Source organism: Lynx canadensis, chromosome F2 (assembly GCF_007474595.2).
Source record: "Lynx canadensis isolate LIC74 chromosome F2, mLynCan4.pri.v2, whole genome shotgun sequence".
Lineage (NCBI taxonomy): Eukaryota > Metazoa > Chordata > Mammalia > Carnivora > Felidae > Lynx > Lynx canadensis.
This window is the reverse complement of record NC_044320.2, coordinates 59,920-86,449: the sequence shown is the minus strand read 5'-3', so window position 1 is coordinate 86,449 and position 26,530 is coordinate 59,920. Positions and strand designations below refer to the sequence as shown.

Sequence of the window (26,530 nt, the reverse complement as noted above, 5' to 3'; positions counted from 1 at the left end):
ATATCTACTGTTCTGCATTTTGACTTTTGCACCTAACAGTATCTTGGAGACCTCTCATTAGCAGTGTCTAGGGATGTTCCTTGTTCCTTTTTGCAGCTGTAACTCCCTTCTTTTGTGAATGTACCATATTCAACTAGTCAGCTATTACTGGACATGTGGGTTGTTTCCTGTCTTTTCCTATTAAACTTAGTGCTACAGTGAATAGTCTTATGCAGATCTTTGTATAGTTCTGCCAGTTTAATTTTTGGTTAGATTCCTAGAAATTGCCTGGTCAGCAGGCATTTGTAATTTGTTTTTGCTGTATGTTGCCCAGTTCCCTTTTTTAGGGGTGCACCATCTTGCATTCCCACTGTGATGTGTCCTCACAACCTTGTAAGCCAAGTATTTTGTCAAATATATGTACTCTTCCTATCTGAGAAGAATAGCATCTCAGTGTGGTTTCCTTTTGCATCTTTTTTTTTTTTTTGTGGGTGGAGTCAGGCATCTTTTCATATATTTAAGCATCATCTTCACTTATTTGTCTGTGAACTTGCTTCTTTTCTTAGTTGGTGGTCTCTTCCCTCTGGTTTTAGAAATGCTATTATGTTAACCCTTTGTGACATAAGTTGCAGATATTTATAAAACTCTATTATCAATGCACCAATTTATCAGTTAAGATTAAAAATTACAAAATAAGCCCTGTATAGTCTTTTTTGATGCAACCCAACAAATTAATAAGGAATTTGATACCAGAGAGATGGTTATAAAGAATAGTCTTCAAACTACATTTTAATTTCTGTTATCTAAACCTAATTTCATTAACTATCAGTATTCAGTTCATCCTCGATGTAGCTAATGTTCATAGTTTACAGGATACTTAGAAATGCCATGTTCAGAGCAGAGGAAATTTCTTAGGGGAAAATACAGTATAAAGCCGATAATATATTTAAAATATTTTAAAAATTGCAAAAATATTTTTTAAATATTTAAAAAAATTTTACTGCTGTTTTTCTTTTTTATGGCTTTATTGAGGTATGAATTGAAAATACTTTAAGTATACACTTGGATGAAAATTTCAACATAAATATATACCTGTGAAACCATCACCACAATCAAGATAATGAACATATCTATTAGCCCTAAGTGCATCCCCAGTGTTGCTGGTGATTGATCTGCTTTCTGTCACTTTAGCTTATTTTGCACTTCCTGTATATCTGATTAGATATAAATGGAATCCCAAAGTAGATATTTGGGGGGATGTGTGGGTCTAACTTTCTTCACTCAGCATAATTATTTTGATTTTTATCCTTATTACTGTATATAGCAATAGTTTTTTTCTTTTTCTTTTCTTTTTTTTTTTTACTCTTGGGTAGTATTTCATTGTAAGAATATACCACAACTTGTTTATCCAAATATCCACTTACCTGTTAATGGACATTGGGTTGCCAGTTTTTGGCTACTGCAACTAAAACTGCTACAAACATTTATGTAGAAATCTTTGTGTAGACCTATGTTTCACTTCTCTCGGGTTTACATCTAAAGTGGCTTGGCTGGGTGGTATCGTAGATGTGTGTTTAACTTTTTAAGAAACTACCAACCTCTTGTCAAAGTGTTTTTACTACTTTGCCTCCCCAAGCAGATGTGACAGCTATAGTTGCTCTACATATTGCCCACATTTGGTGGAGTCATTTGTTTTGAAAATGGCCATTCTAGGGGATGTGGGGTGGTGTCTTGCCGTTTACCTTGCATTTTTCTAATGTTTAATGATATTGAGTGTCATTTCTTGTGCTTACTAGCCATCTGCGTATATTCTTTGGTGAAGTGCCGATTCAAATGTTTTGTCCATTTTTTATTGGATCATTTGTCTTCTAATTGAGTTGCAGGACTTCATTATAGCATGGGATACAGGTCATTTGTTGGGATATATGTTTTGCAAATATTTTCTCCCAGTTTGTGCTTTGCTTTTTCATTTTATTTCATTTTGAGGAGCAAAAGTTTTAAAATTGATGAAGTCCTGTTCATTGATTTCCTTCCTTGAAATTTCATGCCTTTTTGTATCCTATTCAATAAATCTTTGCCAAAGTTAAGATCACTAAGGTTTTCTATTATGTCTTCTTCTGGAAGTTTCTTTTTTTAATTTTTAAAATGTTTATTTATTTATTTATTGTTTTAGAGAGAGAGCCTGAGTGGGGAGGGGCAGAGAGAGAGGGAAACAAAGAATCTGAAGCAGGCTCCAGGCTCTGAGCTGTTAGCACAGAGTCTGACGCAGGGCTTGAACCCACAAACCGTGAGATCATGACCTGAGACGATGTGGGATGCTTAACCAACTGAGCCACCCAGGTGTCCCATGGAAGTTTCTACTTTGCATTTTTGGTTGACGATATATTTTAATTCTTATATATGATGCGGCGTAAGGGTTGAGGTTCAGTTTGTTGGTATATGGTTATTCTATAGTCCAAGCACCATTTGTTGAAAATAAAGCCCTAATTTAAAAATAATCATTTAGGGACACCTGGGTGGTTCAGTTGGTTAAGTGTCCGACTTTGCCTCAGGTCATGATCTCATGGTTCATGGGTTCCAGCCCCGCGTCAGGCTTTGTGTGGAGAGCTCAGGTCCTGGAGCCTGCTTCGGATTCTGTGTGTCCCTCACTCTCTGCCTCTCCCCCTCTTGCCCTCTGTCTCTCAAAAAATAAAAAATAAAACGTTAAAAGATTTTTTTAAACAGGATTTATTTTGTTATATGATGTGAAGAATGGATCTAATTTTATTGTTTTTCTAAATGGCTATCTAGTTATCCAAAACACTACATATTTTGAAGTTTATCCTTTCCCCATGGATTTGAGATGCTACCTTTTACTTATATCAAATTTCCATATGGGAATGGTCTTCTCTTTTTTAAAATATAATTAAAAAATTTTTTTAATTTTATTTTTTAAAATTTACATCCAAATTAGCATATAGTACAACAATGATTTCAGGGGTAGATTCCTGAGTGCCCTTTACCCATTTAGCCCATCCCCCCTCCCACAACCCCTCCATTAACCCTCTGTTCTCCATATTTAAGAGTCTCTCATGTTTTGTCCCCCTCCCTGTTTTTATATTACTTTTGCTTCCCTTCCCTTAGGTTCATCTGTTCTGTATTAAAGTCATCATATGAGTGACTCCATATATATATACACATATATATGTATATATATATGTATATATATATGTGTGTGTGTGTATATATATATATATATATATATATATATATGACATCTTTATCCATTCATCCATCGATGGACATTTGGGCTCTTTCCATACTTTGGCTATTGGTGATAGTGCTGCTGTAAACATTGGGGTGCATGTGTCCCTTCGAAACAGCATACCTGTATCCCTTGGATAAATACCTAGTAGTGCAATTCCTGGGTCATAGGGTAGTTCTATTTTTAATTTTTTGAGGACCCTCCAGACTGTTTTCCAGAGTGGCTGCACCAGCTTGCATTGCCACCAACAATGCAAAAGAGATCCTCTTTCTCTGCATCCTCGCCAACATCTGTTGTTGCCTGAGTTGTTAATGTTAGACATTCTGACAGGTATAAGGTGGTATCTCATTGTGGTTTTGATTTGTATTTCCCTGATGATGAGTGATGTTGAGCATTTTTTTCATGTGTCAGTTGGCCATCTGGATGTCTTCTTTGGAGAAGTATCTATTCATGTCTTTTGCCCATTTCTTCACTGGATTATTTGTTTTTTGGTGTTGAATTTGATAAGTTCTTTCTAGATTTTGGATACTAACCCTTTATCTGATATGTCGTTTGCAAATACCTTCTCCCATTCTGTCGGTTGCCTTTTAGTTTTGCTGATTGTTTCCTTCACTGTGCAGAAGCTTTTTAGTTTGATGAGGTCCCAATTGTTCATTTTTGCTTTTGTTTCCCTTGCCTCTGGAGACGTGTTGAGTAAGAAGTTGCTGCGGCCCAGGTCAAAGAGGTTTTTGCCTCCTTTCTCCTCGAGGATTTTGGTGGCTTCCTGTCTTACATTTAGGCCTTTCATCCATTTTGAGTTTATTTTTGTGTCTGGTGTAAGAAAGTGGTCCAGGTTCGTTCTTCCGCATGTCGCTGTCCAGTTTTCCCAGCACCACTTGCTGAAGAGACTGTCTTTATTCCATTGGATATTCTTTCCTGCTTTGTCAAAGATTAGTTGGCCATACGTTTGTGGGTCCGTTGCTGGGTTCTCTATTCTGTTCCATTGATCTGAGTGTCTGTTTTTGTGCCAAATATAATTTTTTAAGTTTATTTATTTGAGAGACAGTGCGAGTGGGGGAGAGGCAGAGAGAGAGAGAGGGAGAGAGAGAGAGAGAGAGAGAGAGAGAGAGAGAGAGAGAATCCCAAGCAGGCTCCATGCTGCCATCACAGAGCCCAACACAGGGCTTGAACTCATGAAACTGTGAGATCATGACCTGAGCAGACACCAAGACACCCCTTAACTAACTGAACCACCCAGGCATCCCAGGAGTGGTCTTCTTTTTCTTCTCCTCCTCCTCCTCCTCCTCCCCCTCCTCCTCCTCCTCCTCCTCCCCCTCCTCCCCCTCCTCCTCCCCCTCTTCCCTTCCTCTCCCCCTCTCCCTCCCCTTCTTCTTCTTCTTCTTCTTCTTCTTCTTCTTCTTCTTCTTCTTCTTCTCTTTTTTATAATGTCTGTGTTTTATATAATCTGATTGTGAGGCATCTACATTGCCAGTCTCTTCAAAGAGAGTTAATTTGTGAAATTATTTCAATAATAATAAAACGATGATTTATATTATTGTCAAACAGTTTCAAAAGGTCTACTGCTCCTTTGGTCCTTCTGCATATTTTTTTCCTTTTAAAAAAATTATTTATTTAAATTCAAGTTAGGGACACCTGGTGGCTCATTAGGTTAAGGGTCCAACTTTGGCTCAGGTAATGATCTCACGGTTTGTGAGTTTTGAGCCCGGTGTTGGGCTCTGTGCTGACAGCTCAGAGCCTGGAGCCTGCTTCAGATTCTGTGTCTCCCTCTCTCTCTGCCTCCCCCCCTGCCCCTCACCAAATAAAAACATTAAATCCGAGTTAGGTAACATGTAGTGTAGTATTGGTTTCAGGAGTAGAACCCAGTGATTCATTGCTTATATATAACACCCAGTGCTCATCCTGACAAGTGTCCTCCTTAATGCCCATCACCCGTTTAGCCCATCATCCCATTCACTTCACCTCCAGCAACCCTCAGTTTGTTCTCTGTATTTAATAGTCTCTTATGGTTTGCTTCCCTCTGTTTTTATCTTATTTTCCCTTCTCTTCCCCTATATGCATCTGTTCTGTTTCTTAAATTCCACATATGAGAGAAATATATTTGTCTTCTCTGACTTATTTCGTTTGGCATAATACACTCCAGTTCCATCCACATTGTTGCAGATGGCAAGATTTTATTCTTTTTGATTGCCAAGTAATATTCCATTGTATATATATACTGTTTCTTCTTTATCCATTAATCAGTTGATGGACATTTGGGCTCTGTCCGTAGTTTGGCTATTGTACATACCAGGAGTGGCCTTCTAATTGATGTTCTAACATGTGGAAATGCTCAGAGCCTATCCCATGGACACAGAAGAAGACCCTGCACACAGAATAAACCACATGGGGTACCTAGGAGCCAGGATGCCCCCAGGCCTTCATCTTACTTCCAGGGAAGCCCAGTGGCCAGTGACGATTGTCTGCCCCATGCCTGCCAATCTCCCTAGGAGAATGGTCCAGGTAAGACTCTGCTCCTGTCACAACTGTCCTGGCATGGAGTGCATTGTCCTCAGCCATCAGGTCCCTGTTCTCCCCTCAGATTCAGGAGTTCCCACCAGATCCATGGAGGTTTTAGGATTGGCATGGATTCTGGCCCTTTTCTGCACATACCATGCTCCACAGTTTCCCTGCATCACCTTGTGTGGAGGGGTGCCTGTGGATGTTGGGGGAAACTCTAATCCCTCACCGATTTAACTCCAGAAGTTGCAGGAAACACTTCGTGGGGCACGAACTGTGGGGTTCTGTGAAGGGGATCTCCCAGGACTCTACCAAGCACATGAATCTCTTGGCACAGTTGGTACCAAGCCAGCTACCAACTATTAGGGCTGCTTGTTATTCTTTTTAAAAAAAATTTTAATGTTTATTTGTTTTTGGGAGAGAAAGAGACAGAGTGCGAGTGGGGAAAGGACAGAGAGAGAGGGAGACGCAGAATCCGAAGCAGGCTCCAGACTCTGAGCTGTCAGCACAGAGCCTGATGCGGGGCTCAAACCCATGAACTGTGAGATCATGACCTGAGCTGAAGTTGTATGCTCAACCAACTGAGGCACCCCATTAAAGGAATTGGGATTGTTGGATGAAGGTAGGAATAATATCTGGGAGTGGAAATAAAGAGCAAGAAGAACATCTAATCTCTGGTTCCAGTGGCACATGGGGGAGGGAGAAGGCTTCAGGAGACCATGTGTCAGGGGGCAACCAGGTTTTAGTTTGAACAGGAAGCTGAAGGAAGCTTTCAGTGAAGTCACAACACAGAATAATTTATGTCCGTAAACCAAAGAGTAGAAGGTGTGGGGGCCAAAGAGTTTCTATATATTTTTGAAGGTGTGGAAATATTTATTACTTACATAATGGAGGTCTTTTGGGAGAGTAGGGAAGGCCTCTCAGAACGGTCTGAAATGGCTTAAGAGAGCAAGTAAGGGATGTTAACTTTGGGTCTTTATTGTGGTCAGTAGGTATGGTGGGTGGGAGGACTGCCAAGCATAGGTGAGGGCTTGTGTGGTTTGAATCTCCTGCTGGTGTCAAAAGAGAGAGCACCAGCTTTCTTTCTCTTTTTTCTTTTTCTTCCTTCCTTCTTTCCTTCCTTCCTTCCTTCCTTCCTTCCTTCCTTCCTTCCTTTCTTTCTAAATTTGTTTTTAAATGTTTATTTTTGAGAGAGAGAGAGAGAGAGCACACGCACGAGCCGGGGAGGGGCAGAGAGGGAGTCACAGAATCTGAAGCAGGCTCCAAGCTCTGAGCTGTCAGCATAGAGCCCTATGTGGGGCTTGAACTCACAAACCGTGAGATCATGACTTGAGCTGGAGTTAGAGGCTTAACTGACTGAGCCACCCAGACACCCCAAGCACCAGCTTTCTTATCAGCTTGTCCAAATGTGGGCATGGAGAAGTAGGAGGATGAGGTTCCAAAGCTATCAGCAAACACTAAAAAATGGAACCAGACCATTCATTATAATTCATCCCTGATGTTTGATGACTGAAACACTAATTGAATTAGTACTCGTTTAAATAAACTATATGGCACTCTCTGCAACCTGCAGCCTGAGGCTGGTGAGGGAGATGAAAATCCCACTAAATTGCTTTTTCAAGAGTCCAGCATTGTGTTTTCTGAGAAGTGACATGAGTGCCTCAGCTACTCCAGAGGGGATGAGGGTGTCCTGGTGAGACCTTTTACTTAGGCCTGAGCATAGGTAGAGAGATATCTTGACCTTGATTGATATTTTGGGGCATCTATCTGTGGGGTAAGAGGTTCTGAGAGTTCTTTACCCTAAAGGGGGCAACTTTTAAGGCAATGGCACAAAAGTTTGTAAAAATGTGGAGATGGGGCTATTCATTAGCTAGGCCATCCAGTGCTAAGATAATTGCTGGAAATTCAGCCCAGCCACTTGTGCTGACTTTTGGATCTGGTTCTTTATTAGGGAAGTCCTGGTTAAGAAAGAAGGAACAGTAGCTCCCCACTGCGCTCCATCACCTATGATGGTTGGCAGTGCTGCTTGTATAGTCTGTGGATTCCCTCTGCTGTTAACTTACTTCATCCCAGGTGGCTCTCCAGGTAGCCAAAGGGTCTGGGGAGGGCTGCCCTCCAACACCCTGGCATCTGGCAAGGGACAGAGGACAGAGGAGGCTGCCCCTTCTGCAGGTGGAATATACCAGGGGGCCCAGGTTTGGCTTTATATTGTACCAAGGTGGCCTCAGCAGTTGTATTGAGCTCATGGTGTACTACTTCCATAACCCAGAACACAATGGGCAGCTGGGTACAGAGATAAAGTCACAGACTCAGGGCCTGTGAAAGCCTCCATTTCTAGGAGGTTCCAGTATGTGGCCAGCAATTGCAGCTCTGGTAGCATGTAGTATAGGGCAAGGAAGGTAGTTTCTTGGATCAGAAGCCCTTGGACAATTTATGGCCATGATGGGTGGTCCGGAGACTCTGGGAGATGTGAAAGGAGGTTGTTGAATCCCCTGTGATGGAAAAGTCTTGGTGGGAGGGACACTAATGGGAATGTGGTGTTGGAAGCTGGACAGATTCTAGAGGATTTTGTTGGAGGGGGCCCCAACCAAGGTGGGCTGATTTGCAAGTCGCAACATAAACGGGGTTAAGTAAAATCTGTAGATGAGGAACACGTTGCCTCCAGAAACCCCAAAAGATCTAAAAGAGTTGTGGGTGCTGATAGGGACAATGATTATTTCTGAAGCTTCAAGGATGGAGCAGTCCTTGGTTTACAAAACATTTTTGGCAACTTAACAGAAGTGGCAGGGCCTTGCACTACATTTGGGGGCAATGGCCCATTCCCTTTGGTGAGCTGCTTTGTATCTGTATGTCCTGAATAAGTGACACACAAATGAATGCCAATTAAATCACCTTGGAGGAGGATGTCATCAATGTAATGTCACATCTGTGCTCCCAGAGGAAGGTGGATGCAGTCAAGACTGTATGTGACAGTGAGGCTGCTGAGGCACCCTATGGGCATCCTAGTAAAGACATATCATGTTCCTTCAGAGGTGAAGGCAAACTGTGGCTGAAAGGCTGTGGACGCCATTGTCTAGATGTCCTGTTCACAGTGCCAACTCCAACTTTTACCATCACCTGCACGGTGGATGGACCCCACCCAAAAGTTGGTTCAGATGTCAAGACTGACAATGCCACACATACCAAGAGGGCATGAGATGGTTTATTACTCACGTAACTGAGGTGAGCAGGGCAGGGTTCCTTGGGGAGGCCCAAAGTGGCTTAAGGAATGATGGAAGGGCACTGAACTGGGTGTTTGCTGTGCCTGGGATGAGGCTGCAGTACATACTGCTCATTTCCTGTTGAGTGGGACTTGAATGGTTTGAAATCTGCTGGCACCAAGGGGATGGCACTCAGGCTTCTCTCTCAGCCCGTTTCCCAAGAAACATTTCCAAGGACATCATCAAAGTCAAAAGAAAGAAACTGTGGCTGACCACATTTGTTTCCCAGACTTTCTCTTTGGAAATGTGACATTCCAAAATCAAAACTCTCAGGCTGCGGATAGCAGGCCCCTAAATGTGGTCAATTCTGCCCAGACACTGGGTATGGACAAGGGTCCAGTAGAGCTTGACACTCACTCCTCCTTCCTGTCTCCAGACTCCCACAGCCATGCCTCAGCCCCAGGGGTCTCCCAACAATGTGGAGGCCAGGGGAAGGAGCAAAAGGAGTTGATGAGGGAGTGATACAGAGGACATGCTTGCCCCTAGAACCTCTTCTCCACACAGCAGTGGCCCTGTTAAAATGTAAGTCATCCAAATCCTCCAACATCTCCTTTCACCCAGAGTAAAAGCCAAAGTCCTTGTCATGGCCATGAGGACTTTTGTGATATGGCCCATTACTACCCATCCCATCTGCTTCTCCCTCTGCTCACTCAACTCCTAGCCATACTGAACTCCAATGATTCTTGAACACTCTAGACCTGTTCAATGATTCTTGAACACTCTAGACCTGTTCTGCTCAGGGCTTTTGTACTGTGTGAATGGAAAAACAAAAGTTGTTTTTCCCAGTTATTGCCTAGGCATTTTACTGTATGATAACCCTATTATCAGAGTCTGGGCATTTAGATAAGAACGTGAATTCAGTGCTCACCACCCTAACCACTTCCTAAGTAATAGGTGCCTGCTACCCTGTTCTCTTATTTCTTGCTTGCTCATGACCTGGGATGATGGACTGCCCTCCATCATTGTGCTCCCTTGCTTCTGGGATGTGTGTGTAGCAAATCTTGTGACTTTACTCCCTTTGTGTAAGTGTATTGAAACTGTGCCTTCAATCAAAAAAGACTCTGGGTTTTCACTTTCCCAAAGCAGGAGCTTGGATAACGAGAGAGCTACCTGCCAACCCGTGTGGGTGGCTTGTGAGTCCCACCTCAGCCAGTCATAATCTGCACATTCCTAATACCCCAGATCTGGCTTCCCAACAAAACCACCTATTCTTGCTGTCAACCCCACTCCCCCATTTTCACTGGTCATTTTCTCATTTGCTTCAAGTTTTCACTCAAAGGGCATTGTGGCAAGGCCTGCTCTGACAGCCCCCATTTAAAACAGAATCTGCCAAAACACCCACACCTTGTTTCCTGCTTTCCTTTCAACTAATGACAACCATGACCATTAGGCCATTTTTCTCTACCCACTGACCTCAAGGACAGACTTGTTTCTTGCTGTGTCCCTATGAATGGCATGTAGTAAGTATCTCACAAGTATTCACTGGGGGGTGGGGGTGGGGTTGTGGAATCCAGGCTGGACAATGGGGAATGTGAAGCCAGAAAGGATTGCCTGACGGTGAGACAGAATGAGGGTTAACAGATGGAGGTCTCCATGGAGTGGAAAGATGAGTGAGGATAACAGAGCAAGGCTGTCACCAAACTGCAAGTGTGACAGTTTGTTATCTAGCGTATTGCCTTGGGAAAACAGGGCTGAAGTGGAGGGGAGTGAGTAGTGATGGGCTACCCTGATGGCCTCTGAGAGAAGGGTAGGCAGCCCACTGTAGCCCAAGCCCATGGAACCAACCTGTGCACCCTTGATCCAACTTTCACATACTTCTCTCTTCAAACCTCTCCCTCCTCATTTGCAACTGATGACTCTGCCTCTACATCCTTGAAAGCAGAGAAGCCAAGCCCTTATCTTCCTACCTCAACTGCAAACCTGACTACATCTGCCCATTAATGCCTTTCCTCCTGAACCATGAGGGAAGTGCTTCTCCGTCCACCCATCCTAGGATACTCCTAAATTGAGACCTGGTAGCTGGCACCCAGGGGCCTCTCTCGTGGCAGATGTGTTGCTTCTGGGCCAACTCCCCCTGCTCACGGAGAAGGGCACAGCTCTGGGAAACTGAGGAGGCCGGTCCCCACCTACTGGGGGCACTCACAGGTCCTCCATAAATGTCTGGTGATGAATGGGCCTGGGAGAAAACAACCTGGGAACTTGTGGGGAGAACAGGAGGGGCATGGAGAGGGCAGGCCTCTGTGGGGCCAACAGCCAGGACCATAAGGCACAGAGCTGGGAAGTTGGGAAACACCTGCATGTGTACTTGTGCAGCAACCCTGAGTGGAACTGTAAGCAGAAAGCATGACCTCAGACTCAGGCACAAGGGCAAGGGGGGCGAAGGGGTCCTGCATCCAGTGACTGTATGGGAGGGTCAAGAAAGGGTGAGGAACTGGTGGTGATGACTACACACCACTTCTGGGAAGGATGACTATAATTCAAACTGAAAAGCTCGACCTGATATATGTAAACAGAGTATCATTATAACTATAGAAAAGAACTCACTATGAATAATTACCAAATAAAAGAATTACTGTTGTTATTTTGAACCAAATGTCAATTTACTTTTTTGGTTCTGTTTGATTATAATAATAAACTCTATTCATGAATATGCACCTTCTATCATCCTTTTCCTCCTAATAAATGTGGCAGTCTGATAACAAAATGTATAAACAAAACAAACAAGAAACAAGAGGTCACAGGAGGCTGGAATGATGACAGGGGAAGGAGGGTTGAGGTTTTTTGGACAGTGGGATATGGGTTTACAGGGCAGCAAGTGAGCCTGGCTTCAAGTCTGGGAAGTGGGTGAGGCTGGGACATGGCCAGAGGAGTCGGGAATGGAGCTCTGTTTCACTCCCTAGCATGGATCAGCTGGTGTTTGACCAACTTGGACCGCTGGCTGAAGGCTTTCCCACAAGCAGAGCAGTCGTAAGGCTTCACGCCGGTGTGGATCCTCTGGTGCTGGATGAGAACCGAACGCTGACTGAAGGCTTTCCCACACTCACTGCACTTATATGGCCTTTCGCCAGTGTGGATTATCTGATGTTGAATAAGGTGTGAACTCTGGCTGAAGCCCTTACCACATTCGACACATGTGTATGGCTTCTCGCCAGTGTGAACTTTCTGGTGGTGAATAAGGTTTGAGCTTCGGTTGAAGGCTTTACCACACTGGTTACATTCATGAGGTTTCAATCCATTATGGATTCTCTGATGCTGAATGAGAGTTGAACTCTGGCTGAAGGTTTTTCCACATTCGGTACATTCATAGGGTTTCTCCCCAGTGTGAACGCGCTGGTGAAGGATAAGGTTGGAGCTCCGACCAAATGTTTTTCCACATTCCCGACACTCATAGGGTTTGTCACCCGTGTGCACACCCTGATGCTGAATGAGAGCCGAACTGTGGCTGAAGGCCTTCCCACAGATGCTACATTCATACGGCTTCTCTCCTGTGTGGATTATTTGGTGCTTTCTGAGCACTGAGCTGTAACTAAAGGCTTTTCCACACACATTACACACATGAGGTTTTTCTCCAGTGTGAATTCTTCGATGCTGAATGAGGCTTGAACTCTGACTGAAGGCCTTCCCGCAGTCACTGCACTTATAGGGTTTCTCTCCAGTGTGAACCCTGTGATGCTTAATGAGGTTGGAAACCCGGCTGAATGGTTTGCCACACTCATTACACTCATAAGGTCTCTCTCCAGTGTGAACTCTCTGATGCTTCCTCAGGTGTGAGCTCTGGCTGAATGCTTTCCCACACTCATTACACTGGAAAGGCTTCTCACCTGTATGAATCCTATGGTGTTTAATGAGATTTGAGCTCCGCCTAAAGGCCTTCCCACATTCGTTGCACACATACGGCTTCTCTCCAGAATGAATTCTTTGATGCTGGATGAGGTTTGAGCTCCGCCTAAATGCCTTCCCACATTCACTGCATTCATAGGGTTTCTCACTCATGTGAGACTTCTGGTGCTTTTTAAGGCTTGAGTTCTGGCTGAAGGCTTTTCCACATTCATTGCATACATAAGGCTTCTCACCACTGTGGTTAATCTGATGCCTAATGAGGTTAGAATGCACACTGAAGGTTTTCCTGCACTCGCTGCACTGGTAGGGTTTTACACTCACATGAGACCTCTGATGACTTTTAAGAAATGAATTCTGACTGAAGGATTTTCCACATTCATTGCATATGAAGGACTTCTGTCCAGCATGGATTATCTGATGCTGGATAAGATCAGGGTTTCCTCTGAAGGTTTTCCCACAATCATTACATATGAGTGGGCTTTCGGCTACGTGAAGCCCTTCATGGCTAGTTAACTCCACACTGTGTTGGAAGCTGTGGCCACACATGTCATACATATGTGTTCTCTCTTCTGTAGGAATTCCCTGAGATGCCATTGGGTTTGGGCTCAGACTGAAGCTTCTCACAAAGTCATTACAGCCTAGCTCTTTCTCTAAGGTGCTGCTAAGGAGCACTGCCACTGGTGTGAAGCCCCGCTCCTGGTAGTGGGACTGCACCCGTTTCTCATTGTCAGGGGCTGCCCAATCTCCCTCCAGGACATCCTCACAGAGTTCTCCAAACTCAGAAGCCTGGGAAAAATCACTGGTATAGTTTTCTGATACTTCTGCCTGTGATTCCAAATCCTCAGAAACTTCTCTCTTCTGAAGAAACTCCTTGTCCTCAGTCCTGGTGTCCCAATCTGAAATAACAAACACAGTCACTTGGAAGGAAACAGGAAAATACAGATGACACATCTGGGAACGTGGGACCCATTAGGGGTGGTAGTCCTAGATTTCTCAAGGGGGCCACAGAGGGGGCTGGGATGGCTTTGAGGGGACCAGGCTGCAGGGCATTCAACCTACAAGACTGACCCTCATTCCCCTGACCCATATCTCAGGAAATCACCTGTAGTCCCCCTACTGGCTCAGGCCAAAATCCTGCCCCTCAACTGTCCCTTTCCTGTCTCACAGCAGGTCATCAACAAGTCTTGTGAGCTCTACCCTGGAGCGCCTCAAATGCAGGCACTCACCATTCCCACCATTACATGCCTTATGCTATATTGTTAAACACTCTACCGTTTTTTTCTTTCCCACAATGTTTCTTGGGCCAGTATTTGTTTTCTTAGCACCAACTAATGGCATTCAGGCTTTGCCTCAGAAGTCACCAGTACAGAGAGGCAGGCTCTCTGCTGGTAGGTGCAGAGGGACCTGTTCCATACAGAGAAGCAAGGGTGGTTCTGATTGCATAGTAGGTTAAGAACTGCAGTAGGGACTTGCCTAAAATATCAGATTCTGTCACGTTAACAAAGAGGCCTTCAGAGACTGAGCCCTGTCCTGCCAAAGCAACGCTTACCCCCTAAAAGCTGCAATTCTAACCGGCGTTAGCTGGACAATTCTGTGCCCTGGTACAATGTTTTAAGCTGCTGTGTCCATCTTTCTGAAGGCAGAAATGTGCACAACGTTCCTCATCACACTAGAAAGGCTCTGCCTGGGTGGCTCAGTCTGTTAAGCATTCAACTCTTGACTTCAGCCCAGGTAATGATCTCATGGTTCGGGCTTTGTGCTGACAGCTTGGAGCCTACTTCTCTAGTAGATATGAAGTGGTAATCTTGTTGTGGTTTTGATTTGTATTTCTTAAACGACTGAATACATTTAAGCATCTTTTCATATTTTTTTGGCCATTTGCGTGTTTTCTTTTGGGAAGTGTTTATTCAAGTTCTTTGCCCATTTTAAAATTGGGTTGTCTTTTATTGTTGAGTTGTAAGAGTTCTTTTTTTTTTTTTTAAATACATTTTAGGACTTTATTATTTTCAAAATGTTTATTCATTTTGAGAGAGAGACAGAGACAGAGAGACAGAGAGAGAGAGAAAGAGAGACAGAGAGAGAGAGAATGAATCCCAAGCAGGCTCCATGCCATCAGCACTGAGCCTAACATGTGGCTCAATCTCACAAACCATGAGATCATGACCTGAGCCAAAATCAAGACTCAGATGCTTAACTGACTGAGCCACCCAGGCACTCCGAGTTGTAGTTCTTTATATATTCTGGGTACTAGACCCTTATCAGAAATACACTTGGCACAGAATTTTCACCCATTCTGTAGGATATCTTTTTACTTTCTTGATAATGTCCTGTTTTGTTTTGTTTTTAATTTTATTTTAGAGAGAGAGAGAGAGAGAGAGAGAGAGAGAGAGAGAGAATGCATGAGTGGGGGAGATGGGAAGAGGGAGAGAGAGAATCTTAAGCAGGCTCCATGTTGATCTCATGACTCTGGGATCATGGCCCGATCTGAAAGTAAGAGTCAGATGTTCAATTGATTAAGCCACCCAGGCCTCCCAATAATGTCCTCTGATACCCAAAAGTTCTAAGTTATGATACAGTCCAACTTACCCATCTTTTTCTCTTACTGCTCATGCTTTGGTGTCATATTTAAGAATCTATTGCCAAACCCAAGGTCGTAAAAATTTACCTGTTTTCTTGTAAGAGTTTTATGACTTTATTACTTATATTTAGGTTGGTGGGCCATTTTAAGTTAATTTTTGTATACAGTATGAAGTAGGGGTCCCAGTTTATTCTTTTGCATGTGGATATCCACTTGTCCCAGCATCTTTTGTTGAAGAGTTATCTTTTCTCCCTGAATGGTCTTGGCGTCCATGTTGAAAATCAATTTGTCATAGATGTCTGGGTTTATTTCTAGGCTCTCAATTCTATTCCATTGACCAAAATGTTTTGATTACTGCAGCTTTGTAGTAATTTTAGAAACTAGTAAGTATGAGTTCTCTCACTTTGTTCTCCCTTTTCAAGCTTGTTTTGACTGTTTAGGGCCTTTTGTAATTCTACCTGAATTTGAGGACTATTCAATTACTGCAAAAAAAAAAGGCCATTGGAATTTTGCTAGGATTTGTATTGAATTTGTAGATTGTTCTGGATAGCATGGACATTTTAACACTGTTAAGTCCAATTCATGGACTTGATGTCTTTCTAATTATTTACGTATCTGTTAATTTTTGTCAAGGCTTTGTAATTCTCAATACACAAGTCTCTCACTTCCTTGGTTAAATTTATTTGTAGGTATTTTTTTTTCTTTTGATGCTTTAAATGATGCTAGCTGTGGGTACTTCACGAATGCCTTTTTACATGTTGAGGAGGTTCCCCTGTATTGAGTTTTCTGCTTTTTTTTTTTTTTTAATCACAGAGTGTTTATTTTGTCAAATACTTTTTCTGCATCGAGATGATTACATTCTATTAGTTCTATTCATTCTATTAATGTGGTAAGTGACATTGGTTTTGTTATGTTAAACTACCTTTAAACATTTTTTTAAAGTTCATTTATTTTTGAGAGAAAGAGAGAGTGGGGGAGGAGCAGAGAGGGAGAGGGTGAGAATCACAAGCTGGCTCTGTGCTGTCAGCATGGAGCCTAGCACAGGGCTCAATCCCACGAACCGTGAGATCTTGACCCGAGCCAAAATCAAGAGTTGGACACTTAAATGACTGAGCCACCCAGGTGCCCCATGTTAAACTACCTTTGTATTCATTCCTGGGTTACATCCCACTTGGTCATGGGATGTATTCTTGAGTCACTCGGGTAATTTTTTTTTGTTTCTGTTTTTAGGAATTTTTTTCATTGAGGCTATATAATTTGTTGGTGTAGAACTGTTAACAGTCTTCTTTTATACTCCTGTTTTGTAAGACTGGTAATAATGTACATTTCTGAATTTTTAAATTTTTGTGTCAGAGGTTTGTCAATTTTAATCTTTTTAAAAAACCCAACTTTTGATTTTGTTGAATCTCTACTGTTTTCTACTTTCTATTTCATTCATCTGTGCTCTAATGTTTATTATTTCCTTCCTTCTGTTACCTTTGGGTTTAGTTTCCTCCTTTTTTTTTTTTTTTTTTTTTTTTTTTTGGTAGTTCCTTAAGATATCAAATTAGGTTACTGCTGTAAATTTCCCCTTTGGCACTACCTTCCTTGCATACTGTAACTTTTTGTTTGTTTTGTCTGCAGACATATTCCAATTTCCTTTGATTTCTTCTTTGACCCCCTGGTTAAGAGTATGTTGTTTTATTTCTACATATTTGTGAATTTTTCAATTTTCCTGCTGTTATTGACTGGAAATAATACTTTACATGACTTCAACTGTTTTCAACTTATTAAAATTTATTTTTGGCCCTAACATATATGGTCTATGTTGGAGAATGTCCATATACACTTGAGAAGAGTATGTGCACTTTTGGGTGGTGTGTACATATATGTCTGTTAGGTCTGATTGATTTATTGTGTTGTTCAAGTACCCTATTTCATTATTGATCTTCTGTCTAGATGTTCTATCCATTTTTGGAAATGAGGTACTAAAGTCTCCAACTATTAATGTAGAACTATCCATTTCTCCCTTCAAATGTATATTTGCTTCATATATTTGGGAGTTCTCTTTTTGCATGTAGAAGTTTATAACATATCTTCCTGATGAATTGATTTCTTTTATCCAAACATAAGTTCCTTCTTTTCTCTTACAGTTTTTAACTTAGTTTATTTTGTGTGGTATTATAGCATAGCTCTCTTTTGGTTACTATTTATTTGCATGTAATATCTTTTTTCACCTTTCACCTTAAACTTATTTGTGCCTTTGGATCTAAAGTAAGCCTCTTGTAGACATTATAGTTGGATCATGCTTTTTCATCCACTGTGTTAATATCAGCCTTTGGAGAGCTTAAACCATTTACAATTAAAATAATTACTGATAAGGAAGGAGGTACTTCATTTTGCTATTTATTTTTGGTATCTCACCTTTTTTTTGTCCCTTGTTTCCTCTATTATTGTCTTCTTTTGTGTTATTTTTTGTAGTGTACCATCTTAATTTTCTTCTTTCTTCCTTTTATGTATATTTTAAAGATATTTTCTTAGTGGTACAATGGGGATTGTACAATGGGGACAATTAACATCCTAATATCCTGAAGCAATGTAGCATGGTCCCCCCTTCCCAGCTGTTTTAGTTTTTATTCCTCCAGCTTTACTGAAACATAACTGACATACATCATCATATAAGTTTAATCACAATGTGATTATTTGTACACTGATACATGTACACTGTAAAATGATTACCATCATAAGGTTAGTTAACACATCCGTCACTTTACACAGTTATCTTTTTTTTTTTTTTAAGTGATCTCTATACCCAATATGGGGCTTGAACTCATGACCCTGAATTGAAGAGTCAGATGCTCTACTGACTGAGCCAGCCAGGCAACCCCTTTTATTGTGGTAAGAACTTTTAAGGTCTACTCTCTTAGCAATTTTCAAATATAGAATATAGTTAATTATAGTCACCATGCTGTACATAATATCCCCCGAATATAACCATCAAGTATGAACTGATATCAACTTAGCCACAACAGCATACAAAAACTCTGCTCTTATACACCTCTGTTCCCTACTTTCATGTTGTCAGAAATGTATCTTTATACGTTGTGTTTAATAACACAGATTTATAATTATTTTTACAAATTTGTCTTTTAAATCATTTAGGAAATAAAAGTAGAGTTATAAACTAAAAATACAATAATAGTTTTTATAATTACCTATATAGTTACCTTTACCAGAGATTTTTATTTATTTATATAGCTTTTAGTCCCTACCCAGTGTCCTTTCATCTTAACCTGTAGGACCTTTAGCATTTCTTTTTTTTTGATTTTTTTTTTTCAACGTTTTTTATTATTTTTGGGACAGAGAGAGACAGAGCATGAACGGGGGAGGGGCAGAGTGAGAGGGAGACACAGAATCGGAAACAGGCTCCAGGCTCCGAGCCATCAGCCCAGAGCCTGACGCGGGGCTCGAACTCACGGACCGCGAGATTGTGACCTGGCTGAAGTCGGACGCTTTACCGACTGCGCCACCCAGGCGCCCCTAGCATTTCTTATAGGGCAGGTCCACTGGTAATAAACACCCTTAGCTTTTATCTGGAAATATCTGAGAATATCATTTTTTAAAGGGTAAATTTGCCAGATATGGAATTCTTGGTTGACAGTTTTTTTCTGTCTCTCAGCACTTTAAATAGGTCATCCCACTGCCTTCCAACCTCCACGGGCTCTGATAAGAAACTGGCTACTACTCTTATTCAGGATCTCTTATAAGGGACGGGTCACTTTTTTTGTTGTTTTCAAGATTCTGTCTTTTGACAATATGATTATGAGTCTTTGTGTGAATCTCTTCAAATTTATCCTAGTTGGGAGTTTGTTGAACTTTTTGAATGTATATAGTCATATCTTTTATCAAATTTGAGACATTTTGGCCATTAATTCTTCATATATTCTTTCTGCCCCTTTCTCTCTTTTTTCCATAATATGTATGTTGGTTTGACTGATGGTATTCCATAGGTCTATTAGGCCATGTTCACTTTTTTTCAACCTTTAGTCTTCCTGCTCCTCAGACTGAATACTTTCAACGGTTCCACCATCAAGTTTGCTGATTCTTCAGGTTTGTCTGCTCAAATCTGCTGTTGAAACCCTCTGGTGAATCCATTTGTTATTGTACCTTTCAACTCTAGAATTTCTGTTGTTTCTTTTTAGAATTATGTAACTATATATTGTATAATTATATAAATCTAAAACCTCTAGGTATTTTATTTGCACATTGTTTTTCTGGTTTCTCTTAGTTACATGAGCACATTAAAGATAGTTGGTTTACAGTCTGTCAAGTATCTGTGCTTTTTTAGGGACACTTTCTGCCACTTAATTTTTTTTCCTTTGAAGGGCGAGCCTTATTTTCCTTTTTCTTTGTATTCTTTGTAATTTTTTGTTAAAAGCTGGACATTTGAATATTTATTGTGATAACTCTGTAAATCAGTCTCTCCCTCCTCCAGGGTTTGCTGTTCCTGATTGTTGAGGCTACAATCATCTGTTCATCTAGTGACTTTTCAAACAAGTTTTGCAAACTAAAACAAGTCTGTCATGTGAGGTCACTGAGGCCTCTGTTTCTTTCTTTTTTTTTTTTATTTATTTTTTATTTTTTTTATTTTTTTTAATATATATGAAATTTATTGACAAATTGGTTTCCATACAACACCCAGTGCTCATCCCAAAAGGTGCCCTCCTCAATACCCATCACCCACCCTCCCCTCCCTCCCACCCCCCATCAACCCTCAGTTTGTTCTCAGTTTTTAACAGTCTCTTATGCTTTGGCTCTCTCCCACTCTAACGTCTTTTTTTTTTTTTTTTTTCCTTCCCCTCCCCCATGGGTTCCTGTTAAGTTTCTCAGGATCCACATAAGAGTGAAACCATATGGTATCTGTCTTTCTCTGTATGGCTTATTTCACTTAGCATAACACTCTCCAGTTCCATCCACGTTGCTACAAAAGGTGAGGCCTCTGTTTCTTTAGCTTGTGTTCAGCTAGTCTTTTGACAGAGATTTCCTTGAATGCTAACAGTAAAAGAAAAGTAATACCACTCTCCCATTTTTTATGCTGGGGTACTATTTGAATACTATATATAACTATCTTAGCTTTCTGCTTTTACTGAACTTAGAGATGATCCAGAGGTGAAGTTATGATCTTCAGAGGTCTTTTCAGAGCACATTTCCTGTCCTGGGCATGTATGTGGCTTTCTACATTCCCTGATATACTGGGGTGCTTTTGAAAGTCCTCATTTCCCCAGCTTTTCCTCCTAGGCTTTAGGTGGTTGACTGTACTGTTAAGCGATATCCTAGGTGGTTGGGGAAGGTAGTTCCCCTTAGAATGTTTTTGAATCCACTACTTTTCTGCCCTGAGTAAGTTCTGAGTTAGGCAAAACAGAGACAAGCACTTTGCATCAATACTTTATCCTACCCCACATAGCTTAGGACAAACAAAATAATTTCTAAATAGGTCTTTTTTGCTCCCTTTGGAATCAGGGACCATGATCACACACTGGGAACATAAGCTGCTCACTTTAAGACTGTTACTGAGCCAGGGGATGTTTGGGGACATGAGCAAGTAAAAACACCACAGAGCTTTCCTATCATTTTTAAGTTGCCTTTTTCTTGATTTGGCATTCACTTGGTTGCTGTAAACCTATTGTCTAGATTCCTGAAGAAGTTGGTCCTGGCAGTTTCTGCTTGTTTTTGTGGAGGACTGGGTATTTGGAACCACCTACTCCACCATTTAGTTCCACAAGTAGCTTTTTATTTTTTTAAATGTTTGTTTATTTAGAGAGAGTGAGCAGGGGAGGGGCAGAGAGAGAGGAAGAGAGAATCCCAAGCAGGACTCCATGCTGTCAGCACAGAGCCCAACATGTGGCTCAATCCCATGAACCATGAGATCATGCCCTAAGCCAAAATCAAGGGTCAGATGCTTAACCAACTGAGCCACTGAGGCTCCCCTCCCCCCACAGTGGCTTTTAAAACATGCGCCTAGGTGGCTCAGTCAGTTATGCGACTGACTTGGGCTCAGGTCATGATCTTGTGGTTTGTGAGCTGGAGTTCCATATCGGGCTCTGTGCTGACAGCTCAGAGCCTGGAGTCTGCTTCAGATTCTTTCCTTGATCCTTCTCTCTCTTCCCCTACCCTGCTCATACTCTCTTTCTCAAAAAAAAAATAAAAACATTAAAAAAAATTTAAAACATAAGTTACCATCAATCTGTTCTTTTTTAATGGAGCAGGGCTTGGCCTCTCTCACCATTCTCTGCCTAGCATACCCTTAACCACTCGGTTCACATTCTGCCTCTGTGTGGGACAGTCAGCAGACCTGTCTCTCAGGGCTACTTCTACTTCCTGGGACCTCATCATGTCTCTCATCCCCTAACACTCTCCTGCTCCAAAACACCCAGGACTGCCTTGTACCACCTCTGCTTGTTGGGGAAGGTCACTGAGAGGATGCGACCACTGGTTGACTTACGAGCTGGATCCAGGCAATTGGAGGCCCCTCATCTTCTCACTTGTCCTTGGATGTACATACTGCTTGCCTTCCCTGCTCCCAGAAGCTGCCCCAAGGACAGAGCCTTGAGACAGTGATATGGTGCTGAGACCATCTGGACAGTACATATGACTAAACCCAGTTAAGGCCACTATATCAACTTTTAAGATTTGGCAGGCAGGTGGTGGGATTTACTTGTATTGCAGCCACTCATGACAAGCTTCTTAAGTAAGTTCTCTTGCTTATCAAGCTGCCACCTACCAATCGGGGTGGCCTGCCTTGTTATTCAGCTTCTCCTTCCCCTCCATGTATAGGGGCCAGTTTAAGTTATACCCAGGAAGTTAGTTGTCAAGTTTGTCAACCAACACTGCCATTATCCCAACCTTCCCTGGTCATACAGAGTCTGTACATTGCCCGGATGTCCTGAGAATGACCATAGGTCCCTGTATTTAAGAGTGCCTTTTGTAAAATAGCCAACATCAGATCCCGGTAAGGAAAGTGAACACTACTATCCACCCTAATCACTGCTGAGAGGTCCATGAAAAAGGCAAGCTAGTTGAGGGCTCTTTGGAAAAGGACTCTAGCAGTGTTCTGAAGTGGATGAGAGTGGCTGAGCAGTGTGAACACAGCCAGAAGGGAGCAGGACGAAAGCCTGAATTAGGGCAGTACCTGAATCGGGTAGGGCAGTAACTGAATCAGGCAGTACCTACCTGCCTGAATGCAGGCAACCATCATTAGCCTGGAAGTTGGGCTGGGCAGGCCTCAGCTGGTGACCATCATACCACACCCCTCTAGGTCAGGTGGGGGAAACACGTGTCCTGCTCTGGCACCAAGACAGCCTGGGGCCAGGCCAAATTCCGTTCTGATCTCTAGCCTTGGCCCTCAAGTCCATGAGGCACCCTATCTCTAATGATGACATGGTTGCCTTCTAGGGGTAAGCACAGGGTGACATGGATAAAGTCCCTCTAGAATGAGGGCACCAGTGGGGGACTTGCTCCCAGTACCTGGCCGCTGATGGTGAGAAGGGGTGGTTCCTGGCTCGGTGTAGTCACAGCAGTGGGGATCACGGAGTGTTGATCCAGGGTGGGTCACAGCAGGAGCATCACTCACACACGCCTGGGCTGCAGGGATCCAAGGGGATGGTCTAGGAACTGAGGGCTCCATTTCTGCCTCTTCAGAGCGCGCTCTGAGGCTGGGCATGGCTGGGACCTGGAGACCAACAAGGGTGTAGGTGAATGTGCAGGGGGCCTAGCTCCAGGGATCCATTCTCCCACCAGGTAGGGGTGTCTTTTTCTACTCCTACAGACTGAGACCAGAGGAGGGCCTGCTGCTAGGTTTCAGGAAGGGGTAAGATGCTGACCCCAGGGCAAGGTGAGCACAGTGTCCCCCTAGAAGGGATTCTGCCATGATAGAATAGTCCCACAAAACCTGCGCCCACCATGGGCCCACCCCTAATTCCTGACACAATGTCCTGAAGGTGGACCATCTGATCCATTCATGGCGGACCACCATGGTATCTGAGTTGTGTCCTCCTGGCAGCATCCACAGTGGGTATCCCTGTCTTCCCACTCTACCAGTGGCTCCCTCCCAGGCTTCTCCTTATCTCCCTCTTCATGTTCTTACCCCAGGGTTCACTTTTGAACCTATACCAATTTCTTTGATTAAGGAAGGCATCAAGACCCTTATGTGAAGATTCCCAAGCTTGGGCTCATCTCCAGCTCTAAATGCTCCTTCTGAGAAGATAAAATATTCTCGATGACACATGATGGGTCCGAGTTAGTGATTTCCCCCACCGCTCCCACTGCCCTGTCTCTTCAAATGCACCATGCTCTGCTCAGTGGCCCACACGTTTGTGGCAATACCCCTTGGCCCCTTATTCACACTGAACCATTGATAGATTATAATGACCCCTCTGTCCTTCAGAGACTGAGAAGACAAATCAGGAAATGCTGGCAGAAGCCCACTGTGGACACTACTTGCCTACTGGGTAGTGGGAAGTATCAGCCCTCCCAGTCGTGTTGTTTTGTTTTATAAGGCAAATGCCTGAATTAAGCTTTGATTGCTGAGGCATCCACTGCAAAGAGGCATCGATTTCAAAGATGGTTATTGGAGAATAAATGCATTGCCAGCCACTGGACTAGATAAAAAGCCTGGCTGCCTCCCCTGACTGAGCCTCCTTTTAGCAATCTTGGTTGATTCTGATAACTGGTCATCTGGGTCACTCGTCATTTTTCTCATCCTGAACTTTAAATTCCCACTCTTATGTTTTAAATTCACCAATAAAGAGTAGCCTACAAAACCCTAGGTGTCCACCCTCAACTCCAATAAAAGCAGAAGCCTAGGCCCATGCACCTCTCTCTCTCATTACTTGCAACCTCACTGTGTGGCTCCAGGTGTGCTAATCTATAGGCCCTTGTTTTGAAAGTTTCCTGATGGTTTTTGTTGCAGGTAAGAACCCCAAGGGTTGATCCAACAAAATCATTGGTTTTTGACAGGCTGAGACCGCAGGAAACAGAGGAAGCAAGGAAGGAGCAGCACCCTGGGGCAGGGAGGCATTTAAACCAGGCCCAGGGAAAAGGGCTTAGGCAATGCCTGGTTAGAGAGGTAGGAGAAGATGGGGCAAAGATGTGGAAAGAGCTCAGAGGCAGGGTCATTGGGATAGAGACTATCAGGGCCCTTGGCTGCCTGAGTGGTGAGGCACCGGCCACATTTCTGTATTAGGACAGACAGAACTAACCTGACACTGGTGCTCAGGGGAATGGCACAGACAAGATTCAAAGCAGGGACAGCACTGACTTAAGGTGTCTGTCTATGCAGCAGCAGAACAGAGCAGATGCTGCTTCCATGGGGGGAAGCTTCACTCTCCCTCTTCCAAGGGGAGACTCAGTCATTTGCAATATTCATTCAGTTCACTTTATTTTAAAGTTCATTTATTTTGAGAAAGAGAGTTTGCATGCAGGAGGGGCAGAGAGAGAGGGGGAGGGAGAGAGAGAATCCCAAGCAGGCTTCGCACTGTTAGCATGGAGCCTGATGTGGGGTTTGAACTCATGAACCCTGAGATCATGACTTGAGCTGAAATCAAGAGTTAGACGCTTAACTGACTGAGCCACCCAGGCGCCCCAGTTCATTTTATTTTAAAATTCTTGAAGGCGCACCTAGGTAGCACAGTTGGTTAAGCATCCTACTTTTGATCTAGGCTCAGGTCGTGATCTCACAGTTCCTGAGTTTGAACCCCGCACTGGCGTCTCCTCTGATCGTGCAGAGCCTGTTTGGGATTCTGTCTCTCCTTCTCTCTACCCTCCCCTGCTTATGCATGTGTTCGCTCTCTCTTGCTTTCAAATAAATAATAAACTTAAAAAAATAAAATAAAATTCTTGAAATTATCATCACTGTCACTGAATGGAGGCACAATCATATGGCTCAAATATGAACAGGCAAAAAAGAACTTCCTGGCCAGCCACTGAGTTCCCCTTCCCAGTTGTTAATGTATCCTTCCAGAATAGTCTATGCTCATTTTACACCTTGTTTTTCTCACCTCAGTATATGTGGGAACTTGCCCAGGAGGCTATAAACCCAATCTATGGGGTCAATCTATGGTAAACAGAATGTCCCTCAACACCCATGTCCACATCCCACTCCCCGGAACCTGTGGATATGATACACTACACAGCAAAAGAGACTTTGCAGAGAGAATTAGCTTGGTGGACCCAATCTAATTACATAAGCCCTTGCTGGCTCTGAGATGCAAGGTCTCTGTGCAAAGATTGGGACCTCAAGAGCTAAGCACAGTCAGCAAGGAAACAGACACTTCAGTGCAATAACCCCAAAGGATTCGATTCTGCCAACAAGCCTGGAAGCAGATTCTCTCAGCTAAGAGCCCAACAGGGTGCTGAGCAGAGACAACTGGGAAAGACAAGCAGACAGCAGCCCACTGCAGGCATCCACAGGATGGACATGGCTCATCCCTCAGCCCCACTCACGTGGAGGAGAATATATTCCTCTCTCCTCAGAGCTTCTTCGCCACCTGAAGAGTGAATCCATCACCCTAGGCCTCCAGGCGACAAGCGACAACCTCACTTCTCATGCAGCTCAGTACAGTTCTGACGTTCGCACCCAAGTCCAGAGGCCTCTCCTGAACCCCAACCCCCATGCGCCAGACACCGCACACCTGCCCCGTCGCCTAAGGCAGCTTCGCCACGCAGCTTTGAGGCTGGCTCCCGGGCGGGTCAGGATCGGCCGTCCTGGGCACCCTCTGGAGGGCGCCCCTCAGGCCCGCTCTGGGGAGGGGCCTCCGAGGCCCCAACCCCGCCCAGGCCGAGCCGCCCGCCTGCCCCTCTTCCCACGACGCCCCGCCTAGACCACCCGTGGCCGGCACCCACCGCTGGGGTATCGGAGTCACGCGGGAGCGCCGTCCAAAACGTGGGGGTTTCGCCGGCTCGAACTCCCCACTCCGGGTAATCTCTCCCGGCACCGCCGCAGAAGTACTGCGGCTGGGCCCCGAGACGGACCCCGGAAGTCCCTCTCCCGACTTCCGGGCCAACGTCGTCGCTCTAGGCGGCCGGAGGCCAGAGCGACTTGGTGGTCCCGCCCCTGGTCCGGCGCGGAGGTGGAGCTTCCTAGCTTTCCTGCTTCAG

General features: G+C 43.5%; 1 protein-coding gene across 2 annotated transcripts; it reads right to left on the bottom strand.

Moving 5' to 3' along the window:
* Window positions 1-11,540: 11,540 nt before the first annotated feature.
* On the bottom strand, window positions 11,541-26,420 carry ZNF16 (zinc finger protein 16). Of its 2 annotated transcripts, none has more exons than XM_030303585.2 (3): window positions 26,276-26,420; window positions 22,901-23,105; window positions 11,541-13,715 (listed from the first exon to the last, which is right to left on the bottom strand). In XM_030303585.2, the coding sequence occupies exons 2-3, from the start codon at window positions 23,094-23,096 to the stop codon at window positions 11,869-11,871; spliced, it is 2,043 nt and encodes a 680-aa protein (XP_030159445.1). In that variant the 5' UTR covers window positions 23,097-23,105; window positions 26,276-26,420; the 3' UTR covers window positions 11,541-11,868. The 2 variants fall into 2 exon arrangements, with proteins under 2 accessions (XP_030159445.1, XP_030159444.1); XM_030303584.1 differs by having other exon boundaries at window positions 25,877-26,403.
* Between the last annotated feature and the right edge of the window lie 110 nt (window positions 26,421-26,530).

Bases quoted from the DNA above. Each gene is read 5' to 3' on its own strand.
- ZNF16 (XM_030303585.2), bottom strand. From the start codon at position 23,096: ATGCCCAGCCTCAGAGCGCGCTCTGAAGAGGCAGAAATGGAGCCCTCA. The intron at 13,716-22,900 runs GTACTGGGAGCA...TTGTTATTTCAG, and splicing joins TTCTCACCATCAGCGGCCAG to ATTGGGACACCAGGACTGAG.